Source organism: Sesamum indicum, linkage group LG3 (assembly GCF_000512975.1).
Source record: "Sesamum indicum cultivar Zhongzhi No. 13 linkage group LG3, S_indicum_v1.0, whole genome shotgun sequence".
Taxonomy (NCBI): Eukaryota; Viridiplantae; Streptophyta; class Magnoliopsida; order Lamiales; family Pedaliaceae; genus Sesamum; species Sesamum indicum.
Window position 1 is genome coordinate 20130703 of NC_026147.1, and position 23735 is coordinate 20154437.

The following is a 23735-nucleotide window of genomic DNA, read 5'->3' on the forward strand; positions in this document are numbered from 1 at the left end:
TATAATATATCATCTATTTTAAACATGATAAGGTGATGGATTTCAAGATCTAAAGGTAATTTTCCAAATAGACATTAAAGTATAGTAGAGATATATAGAATAAAAATTTAGGGTATATTACATCAAATTCTCTGAAGATTTGATATAATTACAAATATCTCATTATTGACATATTTTATTAGCTTTTGTTAGATTTTTCTTCCAAATTTTATATAAATTGTTCTTTTTAGACTCTGAATTATAATTTTATATATTTTTTAATAACATTGTCCAAAAGTAGATTTTTATATATTTTTATAGTAATATTCGTTTAGCATCAATTTTTTTATATAGATTTATATTTTTTCTTTTAAAAATTAAAATTTTAGTAAGAATAAAAAGTTGACATTTCCACCTTACTGTCCAAGGGTTACATAATTATGTCACATATCAGAAGGTATCAATAATTTCTAATACTGATGGGATATTTGTAAGTATATCAAAAATCTCAAGAAAGCTCGATATAATTCACCCTAAAAATTTATTTGTTTTTATTCAAGTAAAAGTTGTAAATATGTTTTTGATGGGTGGAAATTGTGTTGTGAAATGATAGGATTTATGTAATGAAATAATGGGCATTCTTAAATTCTTTTGATTAAAATTAAGAGCAATTTAGTCATAATCTTAAAAAGGCAACAAATGATTGGTCCAGATGAGTTGTAACACTTATTAGAAAGAGTTTAATTCGCTCCAAATAAAGTTAATATGTAAGTATGAGAATACATAGAGTGGAAATAAATAAATAAATTCTCTACAGCATACACATTCATAAATAATATAATATAATTGGGGATGGAAATAAATAATTATGGTAGAGGGAAAGAAAATGACAACAATAATGACCTGTTTGGAAGCATTCACATAAATTAATTGAATTCAAGAACTGAATCCACCTGCACCAACCCATTTATTTATATTCTCAATAAATTACGACTATTTATTCAAAATTCTATTTCTGCTGGACAGCTCAAACAAACAGGGATAACATCCCATTGTAAAATGAGATTTAATTTAATTGGCAAAATTAATATTTTATTATCAAGAAATCGTGGGTTTTGAGACTTACTAATGTGTGGGTACTGGTTTACTTTAATTAATAATAATTGTTGATTAATTATACTTATTTGACATTGATAATTAAAGTATATTGATTGTCTATGTTTGAAATTTATCATGTAATGATTATTGATTTTTACTGAAAAGAAAATCTCATCCAAATTTGTATATTTACAGGTGCATTACAAGGGTAAAACAACTATGTTAGAACTAAGGCACGACGGAGATTATTGTATTGAATTCTATATACTGAAAAATATATCAAATTATTCAATACTACAATTCTATTTTGATTGGTAAAATTTCATTTGAACTTATTTAGTTGAATATGATAAATTAAGTTTGCGGACATATTTTCGTTCTGTAAACCTATAAAATATATCATAGCAATAAGGGTAAATTATTATGGACTTTCTTAGAGTTTGTCGTATCATAAATATCTTTTTATTGTTTGAAAAAACAATACAATTACCTCTTGAAATTAACAGCCGTTTAACAAATTTTCTTATAATGGATTGTCACGACGGGTATTTGTTAAACGGTTATTAATACCAATGGAGTATTTGTAATTTTTTAAATAATAAAAAAATAATTATAATTATGATAAAGTTTAGAAGAATTTATTGTAATTTACGTTAAATATAATAAGTTTGGCTCGTATTCGTATCCAATAGAGTTTGTTCGCATTCAATTTAATAATTAATGAAATCAAGTTTAAATATATTTTTTAGGTTCGTTAAATTTTTTTTAATAAATTATAATGATAATATATTTGATTCGGCTCAATTTATATAAGTAATAGTTTTGAATTTTTTAATAAGAGCCAAATAAATGGAGTGAAGTTTTGGTGAACTAAAGTAATGGAAGGTTAGGAGGGATGATGAAGCGGGTTGTGTACGTGTGGAGCAATGAGGGCAGCGGCAGAGGATCAATAAATATCTGAAACAACTCCCGAGGAAACGCATCGGATATAAGTCTCTCTGTCTCTGTGCGTACAGATATACAAGTATGTATGTAGATAACGCAGTGATTGCATGGTGATGGTGCAGTACAGCTACGTACGCCTAGTAGTTGCTGTCCGTTGTGAATCCGCAACCCCCATGATTGGGCTACTTCTGCATTTGCAGTTTGTACGTACTTCGAGAACTCCCACTCCCCATTCCCCTACTCTTTGAAATTGAAAAACAGATTTTACTTTGGGTACAAACATCGATGCACAGTCTTCATCAAAATTCTTTCTTTTTCTTTTTAGTTTTACTTGAACAAATTTTGATTTTTTTATAGAATTTTGACTAAAATTGGAGTAGGCAAGCAATGGTTGAAGGTTATAGAAAGGGAATATGTGAATGAAATTCAAATCAATTATATAGCGCACGTATAATATAATTAATTACATGAAAAGTGTATTATACATATTACTAATTGCAATAGCCTATTGACAATGTCATCACTTCACTTTATGATATCCTTATTTGTAATAAATCAAACGACATAGCCGATGGCTTATGATGAGCTGGCTTGAAGTCAAGTAAACCTAAAGAGAAGAAAAAAATAGAGAGCCAGAAATAGTTGCAATTTGGATTAAGCAATGCCAGACATAAGCATGGTTGTGAGAGTTTTCTAAGAATAGATGGTACTAGTTTTAGGGTCTGAGTTCCAAGCATACACAGCGATGTGTGTGATGAAAAGGGAAGAGCTGCAACTGGTGCTAGTTGTTTAATCCCCAGTCATATGGCTGATATATCACTTTGAACTGAGAATTTGAAAGCAATTCAAGAAATGCTTGAGAATCAGCAGGATCCAGGTAGTTTGCAGCATGCCTCAGAACTTCAACCTCATTCTTGCCAAAATCTACGCTATACCTGAAAATTGATGCATTCAATAGCTTTAGTGAAAAAGGTTAAGATCGACTCCATGTACTCTCCGTCTCTTCGTGGACACCCGATAAAATTGGAAGGACACGGAAAAGATTAGCACAGCCTGCGCAAGGATGACTGCACGTACTCTCCAATTATGCATTTTAGAATCTCACATCACAAAAGCATAGCTGGGTAAAAGTGAAAGTAAACATAAAACGTGATACTAAAGATGATGATGACATGTAATCCTTTAGTTCATTTAAACATGCAGACACGAGACCACTATATGCATCACAGTTGAAAAGGTTTTGCAGGTCAATGACAGAGGCTCCTTACACATGGTATGGCACTGAAAAGGAGGGACTCAACACAAAAAAATTGTTGGCAAAAACTCACCAACTTAGTATTTTACTGACATATACGACATTGGTAGTCAAATCAGCATGTAGTCCTCCAGTTCTGAGAAAATTACAAGCAGCATCCGTCAACTCTCTATCAATGTTTCCTGGTGAGTAGCATCGAAGGGCAGGCCCAGATCGGGTACCACTAACGAGTGCAAAATGAACAAGAGGCTCCGTATGAGGAAGAGCAACCTGATATGGGATAGGGGCAGGGGTCAAGACCCAGGAATTAGGAAAAAACACCACTAAAACCCAAAAGAGGTAGATCTATGAAACAGTTCTGAAATCTGAAGTAAACTAAAAGAAAATAGATATAGTACTAAAAATGTTCACAAAAAGGAAAAGAATCAACTTTCTTGCTCACTACTGAGGATGCTTACCAATTGTGAAACAAAATGCATGCAGAGTTAAAGCCCAAAAAGGCAAAATCTAGATAACCTACTAGTATTTGCCAAATAAAATTTGTAGAAATCAGAAAAACTGACAAATATACAAGTGGAACCAATAAGAGATTAATCACTTCTTTAATCATGTAGCTTCAGCTAAATCAAACTGGAAATGGAGTACCTATCAAGTGTTACTTAAACAATTGATGGCCAGTTGCTGGAGCTATACAGTAACGAATATTTTTCAAGGATTTTAAACAATGTTTCCAGCTTCAAATTAGTCAGCATTCAGCACCCACGAGCTCAAAGATGGACAGGGTAATGTAAATTATTTATCAAAATTGTTTTAGTTTTATACAGAAATTCATAAATACATGTAATATTTTCTGCTTTCACCACAATCCACATTTCATAATCTGAACCTTTGTTCTGCAGATCAGGTACACAACATCATGTTTCAATAATATTACAAAATGCATATCACTAAAGGTATTGTCTGAAATTGTCAAACACGAACCATAGAATCTTGGACTTGCATGGATTTCACGTTATCAAAAGATCATAAATTATTCTTTCACCAATTCAAATCATCGATCACTGCTTCTTCCATATATCATTAAAGAGAAACAAATTTGTCGATGAACACAAGTACTTCAGCTGAAAAAGGCATAGTCGGTCCATTATTAGACTTCTTAAAAAGCTGAGTGTTGGCTTTGGTTTTAGATTGGAATGTTTTAGTGGAAGTGCTTTACAAAAAGGTCCAGGAAATATATTGGTAATGTGTGGAAAATAAAAGTATTGTTTTCTTTTTTTCTTTCTGAGGGAGACACTTTCTATTATAGTTGTCTTTCTTTGTAACTGGTTAGTAATATCAGTTCAAACTTTTACATAGTTATATGTGCTTTATATAATATAATGATTGGAATCTGTAAATAAATATACTTTTTATTGATATGATGAGTTGAATATACAGAGAGATCATAAAAATTCCTAGTAGTTGGAAAACACATATATATAAGTAGGAGTCTGTCTGTATTGAGAAATACAGAGACACAATGATTAGTTTCTATTATATGCAGGTGTAAGCGTTGTGGCTTTGTATTTGGAATGAGATAACCCTAGGAAATCAAAACCAAACAGCGTTTGTTTTCCTTCCTGAACATAATTCATAATTGTCAATTATCAGTATCAAACTCTATTGTAGAATAGGCAATTGCATTTATAATACAGCCAAATGATTCTTGTCTGGAGGCTTCAAGGGTGCTATCATGAAGCCTACTAACATTCAACGAATAAGTTTCAATTTAAAAAGGGGAAAAAACATAATTACCAATAACACAGCATGTTGGTTAGCAATTACCTTTAACCGCCTATCTTTCGCTCCAAATGGTTTAATGAGATTGTATGGTGGTCTTTGGTTGCCCCTCAAAATGCCATTGTAAATGGCTGAAAGTGAATAGGTTGACCCTCCAATAACATATTTGAAGTCTCCGAACAGTTTCCTCCTCTCCAGTGCTCCGGATGGATGTCCCCAGATCAGTATCGCATGAATGGCCATCATATTGTAGAGATTAATGAAGAATGACAGCTTCTCCTCTCTAGACATATCAAATAACTTTACTCGCTGAAGCTCCTCAACTATCCTCAAGTACCTAGAAATGAATACAATAGTTAAAGCCCAACCTAATTCATTAGATAATTGCTACTCACTGCAGACATGGAATCTTTCTCCCTCCCATCTACTCTCTATCTACTACACCACCGCCACCACCCCTTCTCCAGACCGAAAGAAAAATAAGAGAGAGAAAAAGAAAAAAAAGCTCCCTGTTATTTGTCACAGAAATTTTTTTGAAATTGTTAACAAAACCTTGCAAACTCTTCGCTCCCATGAATGCTTCTGTAATCGACATGCTTTCCATCTTCAGAAGCATAAGCTTCTAATATTGCAGAAAGCAACAATCTAAGCCTTGATGAAATTTCTGTAATTGGCTTTGGTTTCACTTCACTAATGCCTCTTGGAATGTTTTGACATCGAGAGATGAAAGGATCATCATCCAGAAAACGATACAAGTGATTTCCATCCTCAAATATGTTGTCCCTGAAGTAATATTACAAAATAGATCTTCTCAGGAAGAAATTAAGCAACTAGTTATAAGAGCTGAGACACCATAAGTATTATTTCAACAAAAATAACATGGAGAGAGATCACATTGTGAGATTTAAGTAAAGAAAACATCTAATCAATAAAAAAGGTGACAAAGAATATCATAAACTTACTCAACATGCTGGAAGAAGAGTTCGTTTGCAAGCTTTCGACCAAATTCAACAGCCTAAACCAATAAAAAGAGTCAAAAGAAAGACGGAAGGATTACTTATATTTAAGTAATTACTGAAAAAAGAATGGTAAACAAGTAGCACAGCAGTTTTCTTTTAATCCCAATCTCACTCCCTCATCTTGAATGTAGAGGCCAGTTAATTCAGCCAAGAAGCCTTAAATCTTTTAGGGTACTAGTTACTTTGGCACAATCAACATGTGTACTTAAATTATTATTTAGAAACTAGAGAAAAATGTAACATACATTTGTAACCTGAAGTTTTGGATATGAAAAGAAGTACAAAATGAGGGAAAAAAGATAAGAAGAAAGCAAGGCAGTTTTGTTGGCAAGTAATGTATGACATACTGACACTGTTGAATGACCACAATTAGAACCCCGAAAATCTAAAACCACAGAAAATGAAATCACAACTGCGCATGCTTTCAAGTTCCATTACCAGCATTACAGCATATCATTCAGCTTCATGTATTGTTAGTTTCAGGAAAAAGAACTTCCAAATGCACTAGTATATAAGTACTGAACAGAAAGAGAGATAAATTGTAAAATTGAGTATTATGATACGTTTTTATGCCATGTGGACTGTGGCTCAACTTGAAGAATGGGAAAATACAAGCGAAAGATGCAAAAATAAACCTGCATCATTGAGAAAGAATACTATATTTAACCTGAATGCGAAACAAAGAAGCAACTAACCTCTTCCCGCTCCAAGTATTGATCTTCTGACAAGAAATCCACAGCTTCTGAACCTAGAAAACAGTTAGTAAACCTGCGCATTTTGTAAAACCGATCCTTTATAGTAATAGATCCTTTCATTTTCCGAGCAATAAGAGCTAGCTCATCAATAGTTCCAGTACTTGACGGGTCATCTTCACCAGAAAGTGGTGGTAAAGGAGCTTCATATGCTGGTGTTTCACTGACAACATATTCAATCTTGTCTCCAACTTTACCAGACTCCTCTAAAATTTTCATCTCATCCAAACCACCAATAAGGACCTCATTAAAAAAAACTTTAGGAACAGTAGAAGATCCAGCAATCTTCTCTAGCTCTAGCTTTCTGGTAGGATAGATATCAATGTTAATTTCAATATATCTGAGTCTTTTCCTGTGCAGATATCTTCTTGCCTCCTTGCATTCCTGGCATCCTAACCTTGTATACAAGATAATTCGTCCTCTCATGGAAATAGGTTGTGTTAAGTCTTCTACTGAGTCCTCTTGTTCAGATTTGTTTTCTCCACCACCATCATCTGCAGAATTCTTTGAGACTTCTTGTGCTTCATCTGGAACATCTTGTCCATCATCACTTTTCCCAGAAAGGCGACGGAGAACAGTAGACACGGCAACTAAACTCTTTTGTCTTACAAAGTTTTTAAGAGCCACCGCTTTTTCAGGCCAAGCAGATCCCTGCCCTTCTGAGTCATTGTTCAAGGGTTGTGAAGAGAAGCTCCTGTTAGATTCCATTCCTGGGACCTCAGTACCATCAAAGACAGGTTCCTCTTCCTCCTCATGAGAAACTTCCTCCAGATTCTTTTTAGTCACTCCTGAATCTGCATCATCACTCATTCCCTCCATGTCATCTGATCTTCTTTTGCTCTTAATTTCTTCACTTTCTTCTTTGATGTCCATTGATTTCATTGCCGTCAGTGATTCAGATTGCTCTTTTCTCTGAACATCAACTTTCTCTTCCTCCAGCTCTTTTGCAGGTGCAGTATCCAATTTCCTTTCCTCAGATGGGTTCCCCTTTTCCTGCTCATATTTCTGAACATCAGGCATATATTGCATATCTACCGCACTTATCTCAGTTGGAGATTTCAAAATTTCTTTCTCAACAGTATTTACCTTTTTCTGCTCCCCCATTTGAATATCAGGCATAGCTTCCTTTAGTCCTGGAACAGCTGGATCATTCGCATCTGTTGATTGCGCAACGTCCTTAGTTTCTTTCTGAGGAAGTGATGGGTCACCCCCTTCCGGAGAACCAGAAGGAATCATCCTGGTTTTTTCCTATCAGAGCCTTCCCTCTCAATGATCCAAGAACTTTATCCACTCCAGAAATCACACTATATCATTCTTATGGAGCAGAGTGCACGATCTCAACAGTTAATGAACACACTGAAAGATCCTAACTGAAGTTTCAGGAGAGGGATGATAACTTATCAAAACAGCTTAGATATCTTGCAGCTATTAAAAATGCTTTAGTTCATCCCGAATAAAAGGGACAAAATTTCAACATGCACATCTCACTATTTCCATCTTCACATGTCGAAATAGTCCAGAATCTCGAAAAATTCATTAAACTCCATAATGCAAGAAACACATGCACTCCCAAGGATTCACATATGGTAAATACTAACACAACGATATGACTAGTGCTTCTACAAAAAAGAAGATCCAACTAGCTAAAAATAATCATATAAAGATGCCATTTTTACATAAAAAAAGAGGTCCTTCAAGGGACTCTAGATCACCTTTATGAGCCTATTCATATGAAAAGTATCAACCCCTGACACTGCAGCATTATTGTCATGGACGCCAGCATCAGAGCACTGTCCACTGGAGTATGAAATGACTGTACAGGTGGAGTAAAAATTGCTTAACCCGCAAACAAAAAGCAGATTTATTGACGTAAAACCCTAAAACAGCCAAAGGCGAACTAAAATAGGTGACAATAATCCAACACGATGAAGAAAAAAAAATCAGAATTTAACTAGACCAGAGTACCAAACATATCACATCATCCAAGTAATCGACATGCTAAAAGAAGAACTGAATAAAGAGAAACAGAAATCCAAATCAGCAAACATTGAAACATAAAAACACATACGCCTAAGAACTAAACCACAACACAAGACGGGGAAAAACAGACAAAACCCCACCACCCACCACTGTCAATTGATTCATAGAAACAACAATATCATCAAAAGACACAACAAGAAAATGGGATGAAAAGAATAAGGTAAAAGGAATAACTCACAGATCTGCCAGAGCTTCAACTCAGAAGAAACGTGTAGGATTAACCGTCTACTCTCACTGCTATATACTGCAAACGGTGAAACCTTTGCTGTGAAAAGAGGAAAGAATTTAATGTATTAAATGTGGGGTTTCGGGATTAAAGAAAATGAAGACTTGGAATTGAAACCACAGGCGCAGGGTCGAGATTTTTGGGGCTGCTATGTTGACAAGAAGAGGAAAATCAGGCGACTCGGTCACGGGAGAAGCGGGAAGTCCTTTCACGGGCATTTATTTGTTTTTGCAAAATTATCCCTTTAAACAACTAATATTATGATCCTGGTACCTACTATTATTTTTAGTAAAATTAATTTTAATTAGATCAAACATAAATCAAACTCGAATAACTTAATATTATTAAGTATATTTTATTATTTTTATATTAATTTATTGAGTTCGAAAGTCTATCGAACAAAAAAATTGTTCAAGTTTGATTTATTAAATTTAACAGACCGGCTCGAACAAATTTTTATTTATTGATTTCAATAAAGTACCGAAAAATTTGATTCATTTTTTCATGCTTAATTTTTATTAAGGGCACGTGGCATAATCAGTAGGTGTGCATGATATTATAAAATAATTAATTATCGTTTATAGAGTTTTTATTGTGTCTTTAATATTTACAAATGACGAGAAATTATAATAAAATATATATTAGTTAAAACAAATAGTAGAGAAAAATAAACAGTTATGAGAGGATAAAAATATGTAAGGTCGGAGTTAAAAAAATAAAAAAGGTGACAATTGAAAAACAAAAATATTAACGTTTGGATGAGCAAAATTTTATTATTAGTCCTCTTTTTATCCCATTTGAATTTGTAAGGACAGAGGATGAATTCTTCATTTCTTGTCTTGATATAAAATATATTTGCATGAAAAAATGAAGATTCACGTCTTTTTATTACAACGCAGCCAGTTATTAACATGACCATAACTGTTAATGCCCCAAATCTATGGAAACTGGTTTTATTATTTCTATACATTTATAATCGAAAAAAATGTAAGCAACCTTCTCGTGATATCGCAAATAAGCAAATAGCAATTTATCTCCCTATATTTTTTAAAATACAACAATTTTCCTCCCTATGTTTTTTAAAATTTAGCAATTTACCTCCCTGTATAAGGAGATAAATTGCTTTATTTTAAAAAGTATAGAGAGTAAATTGCTATATTTTTTTATAGGGGGGTAATATGTTCATTTTCAATATCACAGGGGGATAAATTGTTATTCACCCATTTATAATTAGATACAATCTTTCTTGCCTCTACACTCATTAGGATCAAAATGTTGGATCTTAATGGAATTTAAAATGTGATGTAGAAGATTTTGGTATGATTAATTTCTCCAATCAATCTTGGAAGAATGAGAAATTAATTACAACTGAAGTCTGAGTTTCTTGTTTAGATAGACTCCTCTTTCAAAGTTAACATTTAAGAGCACGCAAGCAATATTTAATGTTCTTCTTCAATATAGTTTTAGAATATTTTTTATTTATCAAGATTTGTAGTATTGCTATTCTGTCAATAATTGGTTATTATATACTGAGAGCCAATTGCAATTCAACTATAAGCATCAGTGCAGGCCAATATTATCTTTATTTTTAGATAGATTACAATTATTTTTTTTAGATTTGACATAATTATAAATACATTTTTGTTGTTTGAAAAATTATAAATATTCTCCTAATTTAATGTCCGTCTAACAACGAGCTCATTTCCGTTAGCCTCCATTAATGTCCACTTCACCATTTGGGCTTACATAATTATTTTTTATTTTTTAAGGAATATATTTACAATTTTTCAAACAATAAGGATGTATTCATAATTATACTAAACTTCAAATGAGGTAATTATAACTTACCCTTATCTAATCTATACTATATAAAAAGAAAACGCCTTTTTCACTTACAAACGGCAGTTATAACACCCCAACATCAATTTTATTGTTACGCCGATAATACTCTTAAGTTGATTTTTTTTTTTTGTTGTTGATTTCTTTCTTTTTGTTCTTTTTTTTTATTATTTTAGAAATATAATGTATACTTTTTTTCGTAATATCTATACTATATATTAAAAAAAAAAGAAAAGCTCATTTTCACTCAGAAATAGCGGTTACTTACAGTGAGACATCAATTTCTTAAATTACGAAAAATATTCTTTTGTATTTCCAACCACTTCTAATCAAATTCTTCTTTTGTCTATATATTTATACTATCTATCTATACTAATATGACACTTTTACTCACAAACGACAATTTGTAAAACAATGATTCTAATTTTTTTTTTTAATAATATAGCTAAATTATTTTATTTTATTTAATTTATTTATTTTTAAAATATAATTTGTTGATTTATATATTTTATTTTTATTTATAATATATTTAAACTATAAATAATTATTAATTATAAACGCACAAAGACAATGTCATAACAACTAATATTTTAAAATATAAAATATTATTTAATATACGCACACACTAATTTTTATTAAAAGGAGCCCCATTCTTGCGGTATACATATTTTAATACTTTTACCGGTATGAACTAACATACAATTTTTTATTTTTTCTAATTATTGGTAGATTATAGTAAAGTGAATATATCCAATTTCACCCTCATTAAGGAAATATCTACTTCACTCATTTGTTAAATTTTAATGATTACGGAACATAACATGATATATTTAAAAAACTATGATCATTTTCAATATATATATATATATTTGTTTTTTCTTGTGTAAAATAAGAAAAATTTACAACGGGCTCTTATGATATATGTCATAATTACAAATACTCACTTATTATTTAAAAAATTATATATAAAAGCCCGTGAAATTAACGATCGTCTAATAAATTACAAAGGGATGCGATACTTGTTAGACAATCATTAATTTTTTAAATATAAAAAAATATTTATAATTATAAAAAATATTAGAAGAATCTATTGTAATTTATCCTTAAATTAAGTAACGAGTGAAGTCAAATCAAATATTCCGATTGCGTCCAGAATAGTGCAAATCCAGTTTTCTATCAACAATGAAGGTTGGCAAAGAATTAACCCGGCTTACATTGACGAATGTATTATCTTATAATTAGGAACCAAAATCTTAATTAAAAACACAAAAATAATCCATCTAGATCCAAACAAATTTTATTTTTTAATATTGTAATATATTATTAAGTGCATGGCAATGGATCCCAACATGCAACATCATCAATTAACAATCAAGTATAATGGAAATTAACCTGTGATAATTTTCATTACCAAAACCCCAATTAGGTTGAGATTGAGGTTGAGGTTGTTGCATTTGAACAACTACAAACATAAATTTGGTCCGAAGAATTATTTGCTTAGTTAAATGTAATTGGGTGGAATGGAGTTCACTCCAAACTCAAATGTGAAGGAACCATTTTGCTTAATTACTTGTGTATTTTCATTAGGCTTCTGAATTTCAATACTAGCGAAAATGCAAGTATTTTTTTTAAAGGGATTCCATATTTTTATATGCTGCATCAGTGTACGTGACATTATTCTCATAAGACATATATGTATTTATGACTATGAGGTCTAGCTATATAACCTCATTTTACTTCGAAGCGAGTTGACTTAATTATTAAAAAATTCTAGTTGAGAACAACCTCAAAATCCCTAATAGTTTGTACTGCAGCACAATCTACCATCCAGATCAAGGATAAGAAGTAGACCCATCACTCTACTCGCAAAATCGTGACTTGAATCTAGGAAAATTGATATAGTTCGGAGCTACTTGAATAATTCAATCGCCCCTTGTAAAAAATAAAGAAAAAAACAAAAGAAGGGGAAAAAAGATAGGAAATGAACACATTTGAAAATTGAATCCACTCTGAACATTTTAGAATTCTTGACGAGGTAGGTAGAAATATATAGTTGTACCTACTTTAGTAATTCGTTTCTTGCATTAAGCTGCATGCGACAACACAGATTACTAAAACTTGTTAAATTGGAAAAACTCAACAACTTTTCTTGCAAGGCCAAATGGTCTATATACAAAACTACCTCAAAAAACACACTTATTTCAACACAAATCATATCAAGAGGGTTGGTGGGATCTTATTAAACAATATGTTCTCAACACTCAACCTCCCAAAAACTCCCTTGTCCAAACGCAAAGCGTAGCTCAAATTAAATGAGACCTCTAGCAAAGCTCTTTTCTTGCTCCGTTCATAAAATTCTTGCTGTTTTTCCTCAACTGCTCCGGTTAACCGTGTTAGCGATTTGTGTTTTATGGAAGAACTACAGGCATCTAAGCTCAACCTACAAGTACACGTCGATGATCAACAAGAAAAGCTCGACGTTTAGTTACCAAAAAAGGGCTGAGCCGGAGCTGGTCGAGTTTTGCAGCATTTGTTTGTCGGAGTTTGCAGAAGGGGATGTGGGCAGGGAGCTGGTGGACTGCAAGCATGTGTTTCATAGGCATTGCCTGGAGAAATGGCTGCAAAGGTGCCGGCCTACGTGCCCGTTGTGCAGGAGCTTGGTAGTGCCTGAGGTGGTTGCGGCTAAGTATCATCAGATGCAAATTGAGTGGGAAAATGATGGGTTGAGAAGGAATTGGCTCTTGTCTTGTTGAATGCCTTGCATGGTAGGAGATGTACTGGATTCTTGTACTGATGCAATGTGTGATGCGATCAGCCCTTGTGGTGCGAGGTATTATCTGCCTCTAACTTTGTAGCTATACAATCTTGTCCCGAACAAACCTTCGTTATGAAGATGGGGCTTTAGACTCATAATAAGCCACACAAACTTAATTCTCATCGGCAATCAATACAGAACTCGTGCCGGCATCAACAGAATCAGTTTGAGCATTTGCTAGCAGAGGAAGCATTACTCATCTGATTTAATATTTTTTCGGGTGATTTGGTGTTGGTTTTTACTATTAATAATAATAGTGCACCATAAATTTACAAGGATATATAGACATATATTTCATAATAATAATGTTGAAAAGCTTTATGTCTTTACTACAAAATAATCATCAATCCACGTACAATATTTTACTTAATCACTTGTAGATTACTGGAATTGCATTCCATCTGTTCAAATTTAATTTGCTCTAAATTAATATATTCTTGAATAAAGATATGATGCTGATAAGTTTTCAAAGAATGAATCAAGAAAATATATATCCAACTTGGTTTTAAAATTCTTCAATCATTTTGAATCAGATTTTAGACGAAATATTTAAAGAACTTGTCTGGTTCAAATTCATCGCGAGTGTTTGCAGTATTTGATACGTCAAGTCAGTATATCAAAATTTTAATTAACTAAACTTTTTATTGAGTTAATCGAAATGAATCCCACTTCTTTAAATCTAAAAAAAAAATGTGACATGTTGGGCTTCAAAATAAATAAAATTTGTGAGAAGTAGTGTGATTAGGATTGAAGCTATTGATGCAATGATTGGCATTGGGTGTAAATAGCAATTACGTTAAGTTGGACCGTACGAGAAGAAAAGAGAGGGGGCAAAAACGTCAATTCAGGAAGAGCTAATTCCGCACTCCAACTGTCAACTAATTTTGGAGCGAAATGATCCACATATAATTTGAAGGCGAAAAAATATAAAAAAAGGAAAACAGAGTAGAGAAGAATCCACAAAGATTCAGTTCTACGAACCAAACTCCAAAGATTCAGATCAATTTCCATTCACGGTTCTCTTCCTCAACTCTTCACTCATCTCAGTTCATTCAAGAATTCCGTGGGAAAGAGAGAATTCGACGCGCTCAGCTGTTCCTAACTGAGGACGATGAGCAATTTGAGGGCGATATGTAGGCCGCATGCCGTATTGTCTTCCACGGCGTGTTGCTACAGATCGGTGGTTAAAGTTTACTCGGTTGAAAATCCTAAGAGTAGTGTTAGACCTCCGTCGCCGTCGTCCTCGGTTTATGCTGTTTGGTTCGGTGGATTGGGAGAACACGGACCGCGGGGGAGGTTGAATCGGCAGAGGAGAATGGTTGCTACCCGGGCTTCTAATTGGACCGACTCCAAATCTCCGTATGAAACTCTAGGTAATCATTTTTTGGCTTTTTACTGTTTTTGATAATCTTTTCTTCCCGTATTTTTGCTAGTATGAGTGACTGTTGGCGGGGAATTGTTGACTTGGAATTATTTTTCTGCAGCGGCTTTTAGGAATTATGTTTTAAAACTATTTCTGTTTTCCCTAACCAATATAGTTATAGGATGTTGTTTAAGAAAAAAAAAGAATTAGAATTGGTATTATGTTGAACTAGTAGTGAGTTAAAAGTGGAAGGGCAAAGCCTGTCATTTTGGAGCAAAGATGAACTCAAACAACTTACTACATCAATATGGTGGGTGTGGAAGTAGACATGCAAGCACAGTGCTTGCATTTTTCCTGCTCTGTATGCTTTCCTTCTAGCCTTAGTTTGGCGAAACATCAACTGGGGCAGTTTATTTGGAAACTTTCAGCAAGATTTGGGGACACTCCAGATTCTGTTTAACATCGTAATGATGGTTTATTGTCTTGCAATGAGACATCGTAATCAGATTCTGGGGAGAAAGTATGATGGTTTATTGTCTTGCAATGAGACATTGCTTTACCACAAATGAGCTCTGATTTCAGACTGGCGTATATCAGCCTCTTGGCCAGTTCGAATAGGGACTTGGAGTCCTCTCTAAAATTAAGTCTTAAATTGCTAATGTATAAACTAGTTAAGGCCAGTTGAATACTAAACTTATTTGCCAGTTCCAGGTCTGTGGGTTTTGGAAATTTCAAAAGGTAAAAATGATTATAACTGTGTGGATTATCCAATTCCAGATTTTCTTACTAGGAACTCCATTAAGTTCAGCCATTCGAATGTGGTTCTTACAATCATGAGCCACTGTTGTTTCTTTTATTGCCTGTGCTTATCCTTTCCACAAGATATTCTGTGGACACATTCATGATAACTGTCACCAAATGTAAATCCTTTTATACAGACAATCATGCATACACACAAACACATAGATAGACACATGAACATAGAGAGACAGAGACACAGAGGACCCTTTACTGTAATTTTGTTTTACAGCGTGGAAGTAGACAGCATTAATGATAACGATTTCTTGCTTTATTATTTAGCAATTCTCAACTAGTCATATTGTTTTACTTTTTCTGTTGAACTGTCAGTTGGATAGGTCAAACTGTGTGGCCCATAAACGAGTAGGCCTTCATTTAGCTCTCATGGGTCCAGTCTAGATTTGTGGGGCCACTGGCATCTGATGAGTAAAACCTATGATTTTTGCTGAATGTTTCTATTATCATCAGTCATGCAAAGTAAGATGCTTAAGCTATTGTAGTTTGAAAACAGAAAAGATTTGGTTAACAATTTCATTGGAGTATCAAAATAGTAAAAATTCAGGACAGTCAGAGTTGATTGTTTGGGATTTGAATTATAATTGCTTTTTTTCCGGTCAAATATGTAGAAGCAAGTAGGAAGGGTTGGAGTTCACCTGTTTTTAACTTGTCTTCCTTTGGTATTTGCTTTTGCGACCTTTTGTGTCTTTTGATAAGTTCTTCACTGCAGAAATATAGCCATATTATCTATGCTCCCCTCCCCCTCCGCCTCCTCGTGCTGGTAAACGTCTAATGCTGACTTTTGGTTGAAACTATTACTTTTAGGCAGTTAAGATTTTTATCATTTTTTTGTTTCCTGAGCATTCTTGTTTGCGATGCATCTTTGAATTAAATTCTTTATCTTTTTGTCACTTTTGTGGCTATTATTTAATTCTCTTTCAGTGTCATGACTAACGTACAGCATCTGCAACTCTTCACTTGCAGAATTAGAAAGGGATGCAGATGAAGAGCAAATTAAAGTAGCTTACAGACGCTTGGCTAAGTTCTATCATCCGGATGGTTCGTCCCTACTCTTTTGTAGCCTATATCTAATAAACCTTCTCCATATATATACATATTATTATTGATTGTATTTCAGTATGAAAACATGCAAACAATTTTCACATACTCAAGTTAGGAATGTGAATCCATGTGCTTACACGTGAATTGTGTGTGTTGGTTCGAAAAGTGTTCAGGCGTGGAAGGGCCCAGTCCAGGGGAGCAGTGTAGACCTTGGCTGTCATATATGCACTCATTGACCCCTCTCCTAATCCATTTCCTCTTTATGCGACAAGACTGCATGCTCAACAGCCTTGTTCCTAGCCTTCAAATCATACGGTATCAGTATTTGGATGGAGTAGAACCACTGGTTTGAGCTTCAAGTCGATAAAATAGGCAAGGAGAAGCATGTTGTAACTGAAAACCATTGATATAGCTCATGATGAGTTCCATGTAGGTGAATCAAGTTAGATATCGGAGAGCACAGTTGGCTGTTTGTCTTTAGATTCTTAGAAGTCTGATGGCAATGGTCATATTCCGGTTTTTTCTCTCAGTGCCACTATAACTACTGAGTCAATACAAAACCTATTTGTAATCATTAAAATCTGATGACTGCCAATGGTGAGGCTCTTGATGTAACTTTCTTTCAAAAATCATACTGAAAAATTCCTAGTGACTGTAATTCAAGTGTTGGTTTCTGGACCTTGCTGTGATTTTAATAACCTGACTTGATCAAATCAAAGACCGGATTACTTGAACTGGAAGTTAGTTGACAGTTCCCTTGCAGACCTAGTTCCTTCGTTGCTAGTGCACCTGTTGCCTACTCAGATTACCAGAAACATGAATGTGGTTCATAACTTCTTGGCAAGGGGATTCATAGAAGGAAATACACCTATTCTAAGCATGATGATATCAATTGACTCTTGCTCTGCAGTATTTCACTGAAACTCAAAAGATAAGGTTTTATTTTCAAAAGTGTCAATGTGGCAGAACTTTGAATGCCAAGTTCAGGCAAGGTTGCTGTCCATGCAATAGCTGCTCTGTCTTCGTGAGATATTGGCAGCCAACACGATATAGTTCTGTTCTCTTTGTATGATTATATTTTGTATTCTCAGACTTATGATTCTTCTCCTGTCCCATAATTGGCCCATTTTATTGTGATTTATTTGAATCGTGCAACTTTTGTGTTTGTTACTTTGAATTGGTGAAAGATGAAATAGTTTCCAGGTTTGATCTTGTTCTTCTGCTATGTTTTTGGAGTAATATTATCTGTAAACTTGCTGCATTGTATAAATTCCAAATTTAATGTTCATGTTATGGTTTATTTGTTATTCTTGTAAAACATCACGTAAAGCTTTGTGCTTGGTTTCAAAGTGTTTGCATAACTTATACAAGTTCCTTAGAGGAAACAAAAGAGGCTACAATGAGAAGATCTCTTTAGAGAGATCTGATTCCGAACTGTAGGAGGTGTAACATCTAAATGATGAAGCTAACTGAATGAAAAGGAAAAGTTCCCTTATAACTACTTGATTTCCTGCCATTTTTGTTGCTGACTGCTGAACATTCAGCATATCATACTATCTCCTGCTCAGCATAAAATTATTTTCTCTATTACTAATGCACATCTTTTTATGTTGTTAAGTTTATGATGGTAGAGGGGCTTTAGATGAAGGTGAAACAGCTGAAGCTCGATTTATAAAGATTCAGGCTGCATATGAACTTCTTGTTGATGAGGAAAACCGAAGGCAATATGACACTGACAATCGTGTGAATCCAATGAAGGTGACAATTGTTCTCATTCTCTCTGTTTATTTTCACCCAGACATATTCAAATCCCTCACTTGAGATAAATCCTAGGAGTGCTGTAATCTCTGATTCTCTATCCTAGCAGCTTTCTAGGGCTATGCCCTTAGCTTCATATGACTTGTCTAGAAGATAAAAAAATTGTCCAATGGCAGCCATGATATTCATGCTGAACTAAGAGTATACAAAGAGTGTTATACGTTCAACGAGTTGGCATTTTTTTTTCAAATTCATTTCCTAGGTTAAATTATGCCATCAGATGTTACTACTCGATCGAAATAAAGGACAAAGATATATGCGTCACATAACTAGTTGTACTCGTGCAATTTCCTGTTTAGATGTAAAAGGTTTCCACTGCCCAAAGGTGGTTGCCAATAGCATTTTAAAAGTGAAAAGTGAGGAGGTACTGCATCTGTCCACTGTTATTTTTCCCTTTCTACACATTTTTTATAAGTAAAAGATTCCACATAGTATGTATTGACATGCAAAGTACTCCAAATCTCAAAGTCTAACAAATTTCAAGCTGGTGACAACTTAAGTGTATTTTAATGTGAGGATATTTTTGCTGGGGTGAGAAATGACATTTTTCTTAAGATCAAATGTACTAACTACTATGTCTTTTGTGACATTACATCAATGTGTAAGATGAAATTTGTCTTAGATGAATGAATTTTAAGCTTTCTTTTCACAACCCCTAAGGAGACGAGTTTCTTTGCTGGCCCATGTTCATCCTTTTCGTTTTCCATTATTTCTCATGTCTATGCACCCTACCCTGAATTATATCAGGCATCTCAAGCATGGATGGAGTGGCTTATGAAGAAGCGAAAAGCATTTGACCAAAGAGGTGATATGGCAATTGCAGCTTGGGCTGAACAACAGCAACGTGAACTGAATCTTCGTGCACGTCGCCTTGCTCGTTCAAAGGTGGTATTTTGATCTTTTCTTTCCTTCATTTTGTTCTGGGGTTCTTAGTATCTGTAATCTGCAAACTAGGAAGCATCGGTAATAATCTATTGGGTGAATTCTTGCATTCCAATTGTTCAACATTAAAAATTTCTGGCTCAAAAAAGTTATGTTTTCTTCAATCCTAAAGTCAGAACTTGGAAACTGAAAAGTCATAATCTCTGCAAGCTTATATGTTTACAGAATATTTGTGTGTTGTTCTAGCCAACCATTCACATTTTCTTCCTAAGTACCCGTAACCGTATAATAATGTTTAGAACTTGCAGAAATGTTCTGACCTTTGTATATTTACTAATTGGATATTCAGATTGATCCTGAAGAAGAAAGAAAGATACTGGTGAAAGAGAAAAAGGCTTCCATAGAGAACTTCCATAGCACTTTAAGGAGACATACACTTGTGCTAAGAAAAAGGGACTTAATGCGGAGAAAAGCTGAAGAAGATAAGAAAAAGATCATAGGCCAGCTTCTGGCAGCAGAGGGCCTTGAACTTGAAAAGGATGAAAATGAATTGTAGATGATACCCCTCGGATGTTGGTTTTCTGATACTCTTACTTTTTACTCTACGAATCCCTGAAATATAATTGTATATATTGTCAAACAACTATTTCGTGGACCAAAGTTGAATACTATCCTCAACTTTCTCATTGTCGGAAAGTTTGTCTTTATCTTGTATTGTAATTTAGTGTTGTATTCTGAGTTAGAGATGCACATTAAGTGTATGCAATTTATACTCATGAAAATATTTATACATTTGTTTTATGCATATAAGGTTGTGAAATACTAGTAAAATATGAAACTGCAGTCATTAAGCAACAAAAACAGACATGATTCAGCTGCCTAAACTTGGCAAAATGCCGAGAAAGATAAAAAAAAGGAGTAGAAGACCAAAACTGGACCATCTCAGCTGGTATTTACATCTCTGCATCACTTAATTCTTTTTTCTGCAAATCTTCACCTGCCTACAACTCTATTACACTAATTACTACATGCTGCCACAATTGCTAATAGTTTAACCCAACAAAAAGCAGCAACTCCATCAGCTGTCCATATAACAGAAAGATCAAACAACATTGATCCGGTGTTCTTGGTTTCAAGGTATATATATTGATATGTCAATTGGATGGGACATGGTAATATCTTCCTTTGCACATGCAGCGATAGACGATTGGGCAGGACTCAACTGCGCACTTTGTGAAGCTGACCATTACCCTCCGGCAAGGCGTGCAAGGACCACATGCATGGGAACAATCCGGCAGGCTTGACCCCGTCGGGTATAGCTCCATTCCTATTTCCCCTTCCTGCCCACCACACAATTTAGATTACATTTTCCTGAAAATAAGTCTGTTTATATGTACATATGTGTGCGTGTGACATACGCGTGGAGCAATGAATAATTAATATTTGGAAATTTTGAATCTTGCAGAACATTTGGAAGCACATGCAATTAAGAAGTTGTTGAAGTAATTCATCATGTAAAGTGACATAGCTCATTATATGTCAAAACGAAGAATTAAGCTTAGTGTAAAGTAAGTCAAAAATAAGTGCGATATGGTGAGTGTATCTGTAAACATATACCTTAATGTGCATATGGCTTTGCTCACCCTTGTGAGTGCCTTTGCTATGGTGGGCAACTGGAAGGAAACAATAGCAATTAGTTCATATCCAAGGAAAAGAAACATTCTAGTCCAAATTGCATGAAGTTTGATCTAAATCACATATTAACTGTATCACAAGTGTTACATAATTGCTGTTTATTTCAAGAAAAGTATAACTCGAACAATTATACATAAAAAAGAAATAAAATAGATATATGTGGATATAGATATAAAAATAATGCATATAGAAATACAAAAAGATAGAAAAGAGAAACGAGGGAATATCGTAATTTTAGTTCTATACATATCCATTTTGACAATTTTATCCTATAATTTTAAAAAATTCGCACATTGAGGACAAAATAGACTGAATTTGCTAAAACAACTGGAAAAGTGCACCAAATTAAGTTGGTCACGTGCATTTTCCCAACCATTTTAGCAAATTTGTGCACAATTTTTAAAATCACAGCACAAATTGCCACTCCCATATTTCCAAGACTAAAATTGCAAACTCTTGGGAGAAATAAAGACAATGGTTGGGGCGCTTACAATGATAAGGCCTAAGGCCTTCAGTAGAGGTCAGTAGCAAGACAATAATTGAGAAGGTTAAGGAACTGGTTCTGCTCATAATTCCCATTGCTTGTTAGAGTTTTGTGAAGAAACGTGAGACCGAAATCACATGAGAAATGGAAAATCGAAGTAGTAAAAAGCAAAGGAAATTGTGGTTGGGGAGAATATTGGGACATGGAAGCGGTTTATAAACATAGTTGGGGAGAGGTAAGAGGAGAGGATTTAATGCAGGAAGTACATCTGATGGACTTCACATGAAACACGGCTGCCTGTTCAAAGAGTCACGAGTTTCCTTGTGTCCCATAATATTGGCTTCCAATTCAAAATCTGATGAATATTTCTCCTATAAACTTCCTATATTTACATGTATATATGTCTGTGCGTAAAAATTTCTTACTGCAATAAGTTTGATATGATTGAATCAATCACATAAAAAGTGTAATTATATTTTTGTAAATTGTGCGTCAACCACTTGTCATGTGGTTAGTGCAAGTTTTGTCAGACTTATTGATGTTCGAATTTTTTGTATATGTGTATGCATGTATGCTGCTTCATTAGTATACGACTGAGTGTTTGATGCAAGTCTGAAACTAATTGACAAATTTGTATCTGTAATTTTATGTTGTATTGTAATATTTCCAAATGTAAAAGCTAAACTTTTTAATTTAGCTTTGGGGGATTGGGGACGAATAAGCAGCCTAATCCCTCTTAATCGCTCATTTACTTCGCCAGACGCGGGCTCAAACTTATCTATTGTGCATGTTGAATAATTCAGTCTACTTCTTAAGGTGGGTTGAGTTATCAATCCCAAACAACCCAATCGGATAAAAAGGGGTAAAAAGATCATTTTACCCCGTTTTTTAGTTATCATGCAAAGTAAACAATAAAATCAATTTTATCCGACCAAAATAATATAACAAAGTAAACTATCTATAACTAATTCTGATTTTTTTTATATCATACATTTTATTCAAACTTATCCCATCATTCATTTATTCCTATACCCAAAATCAACTGGATCCACACGTACCGTACTCTATATTTTTTAAATATCGTTGTATCTTGTTTAATAACATTTGATCTATCTAAAATATACATATATATATAGATATATAATATCAAAAATAAAATAAAATAAAACTAATTTAAAATAACAAAAAATTGGAGTGTATTAATGGTAAGGAGAGAGAGGGAAGAAATAACGTGCAAACGGACATCAATCAGTAAAGAGAAAAACTGAGTAAGTGAATCTGACGAGTCTCTTGGAATTAAATGAACTTTCTTCATTTTCTGGTACTTGTTCTCTTCTATGCCTCTTTTCGGACACTCATTACTCATTTATACATATCTTTCCATGTTCCAATATTTAATTTCGAAGAATCCCACCAAAAAAAAACGAAAAAGAAAAGTTATAATATACTACACAAATTCCACTTTAAATAATAATAAAATAAATTAATGAAAAATAATCGTAGTCTTTACAAGCAACACGTTTAACATAATATTGCACGAACGAAAATTAGTTTTACATGAAGATATATATTTGCTCGATTGACAAATTATTATGCCCAAAGTCTTTTGACGTGACAAAAAATTTTATTTTTAGAAACTATCATAAGTAAATGAGAGAAAATGAAAAGCTAGTTTATTTTGGTTTTGAATTACCATTGATGATGAATTATTAACCTTTTCAAATTTTAGACAAGAAATTGGGCGATTTAAAACCTGCCAGGGGATTGTGGTTTTAGGTTTTAAATCCGTTGGTTTGGACAAATTTTATGTTGCCTTTTATGTCCTTGTTAATTCCATTCTTCTCCCAGAAATGCCCTTTTGCTAGAACTCATACTTTATTGTTTAAATC

General features: G+C 33.7%; 4 protein-coding genes across 11 annotated transcripts; 2 read left to right on the forward strand and 2 right to left on the reverse strand.

Moving 5' to 3' along the window:
• On the reverse strand, positions 2486-9283 carry LOC105158927. 7 transcript variants are annotated; one of them, XM_020692616.1, is made up of 9 exons: positions 9046-9283; positions 8540-8640; positions 7914-8183; positions 6771-7832; positions 6019-6071; positions 5609-5839; positions 5102-5393; positions 3351-3547; positions 2486-2957 (listed from the first exon to the last, which is right to left on the reverse strand). In XM_020692616.1, the coding sequence occupies exons 3-9, from the start codon at positions 8061-8063 to the stop codon at positions 2804-2806; spliced, it is 2139 nt and encodes a 712-aa protein (XP_020548275.1). In that variant the 5' UTR covers positions 8064-8183; positions 8540-8640; positions 9046-9283; the 3' UTR covers positions 2486-2803. The 7 variants fall into 7 exon arrangements, with proteins under 7 accessions (XP_020548275.1, XP_011074145.1, XP_020548277.1 ...); XM_011075843.2 differs by having other exon boundaries at positions 7914-8197; XM_020692618.1 differs by having other exon boundaries at positions 8540-8704.
• Positions 13245-13685, forward strand: LOC105158928 (RING-H2 finger protein ATL2-like). The gene has a single exon (XM_011075844.2). The coding sequence runs from the start codon at positions 13245-13247 to the stop codon at positions 13683-13685; it is 441 nt and encodes a 146-aa protein (XP_011074146.1).
• LOC105158929 (dnaJ-like protein MG002) lies at positions 13630-20374 on the forward strand. 2 transcript variants are annotated; one of them, XM_020692335.1, is made up of 6 exons: positions 13630-13762; positions 14795-15120; positions 16890-16964; positions 18586-18725; positions 19533-19670; positions 20017-20374. In XM_020692335.1, exons 2-6 carry the CDS (start codon positions 14859-14861, stop codon positions 20221-20223), a joined length of 822 nt encoding a protein of 273 aa, XP_020547994.1. In that variant the 5' UTR covers positions 13630-13762; positions 14795-14858; the 3' UTR covers positions 20224-20374. The 2 variants fall into 2 exon arrangements, with proteins under 2 accessions (XP_020547994.1, XP_011074147.1); XM_011075845.2 differs by having other exon boundaries at positions 13684-15120.
• On the reverse strand, positions 20521-22020 carry LOC105158930 (protein EPIDERMAL PATTERNING FACTOR 2). The gene is made up of 3 exons (XM_011075846.2): positions 21854-22020; positions 21285-21340; positions 20521-21007 (listed from the first exon to the last, which is right to left on the reverse strand). The coding sequence occupies exons 1-3, from the start codon at positions 21939-21941 to the stop codon at positions 20822-20824; spliced, it is 330 nt and encodes a 109-aa protein (XP_011074148.1). The 5' UTR covers positions 21942-22020; the 3' UTR covers positions 20521-20821.

What these genes read in the sequence shown, in the direction of transcription:
- LOC105158927 (XM_020692619.1), bottom strand. Translation starts at nt 8,063, where the DNA reads ATGATTCCTTCTGGTTCTCCGGAAGGGGGTGACCCATCACTTCCTCAG. An exon ending in CTCTTCTTCCAGCATGTTGA is followed by an intron (nt 5,840 to 6,018) that starts GTAAGTTTATGA and finishes ATATTACTTCAG; the next exon opens with GGACAACATATTTGAGGATG. An exon ending in GTCAGTAAAATACTAAGTTG is followed by an intron (nt 2,958 to 3,350) that starts GTGAGTTTTTGC and finishes ATCAATTTTCAG; the next exon opens with GTATAGCGTAGATTTTGGCA.
- LOC105158928 (XM_011075844.2), top strand. Translation starts at nt 13,245, where the DNA reads ATGAGACCTCTAGCAAAGCTCTTTTCTTGCTCCGTTCATAAAATTCTT.
- LOC105158929 (XM_020692335.1), top strand. Translation starts at nt 14,859, where the DNA reads ATGAGCAATTTGAGGGCGATATGTAGGCCGCATGCCGTATTGTCTTCC. An exon ending in TAAGTTCTATCATCCGGATG is followed by an intron (nt 16,965 to 18,585) that starts GTTCGTCCCTAC and finishes TATGTTGTTAAG; the next exon opens with TTTATGATGGTAGAGGGGCT. An exon ending in ATCGTGTGAATCCAATGAAG is followed by an intron (nt 18,726 to 19,532) that starts GTGACAATTGTT and finishes GAATTATATCAG; the next exon opens with GCATCTCAAGCATGGATGGA.
- LOC105158930 (XM_011075846.2), bottom strand. Translation starts at nt 21,941, where the DNA reads ATGGGAATTATGAGCAGAACCAGTTCCTTAACCTTCTCAATTATTGTC. An exon ending in AGGCCTTAGGCCTTATCATT is followed by an intron (nt 21,341 to 21,853) that starts GTAAGCGCCCCA and finishes GTTTCCTTCCAG; the next exon opens with TTGCCCACCATAGCAAAGGC. An exon ending in AAAGCCATATGCACATTAAG is followed by an intron (nt 21,008 to 21,284) that starts GTATATGTTTAC and finishes TGTGGTGGGCAG; the next exon opens with GAAGGGGAAATAGGAATGGA.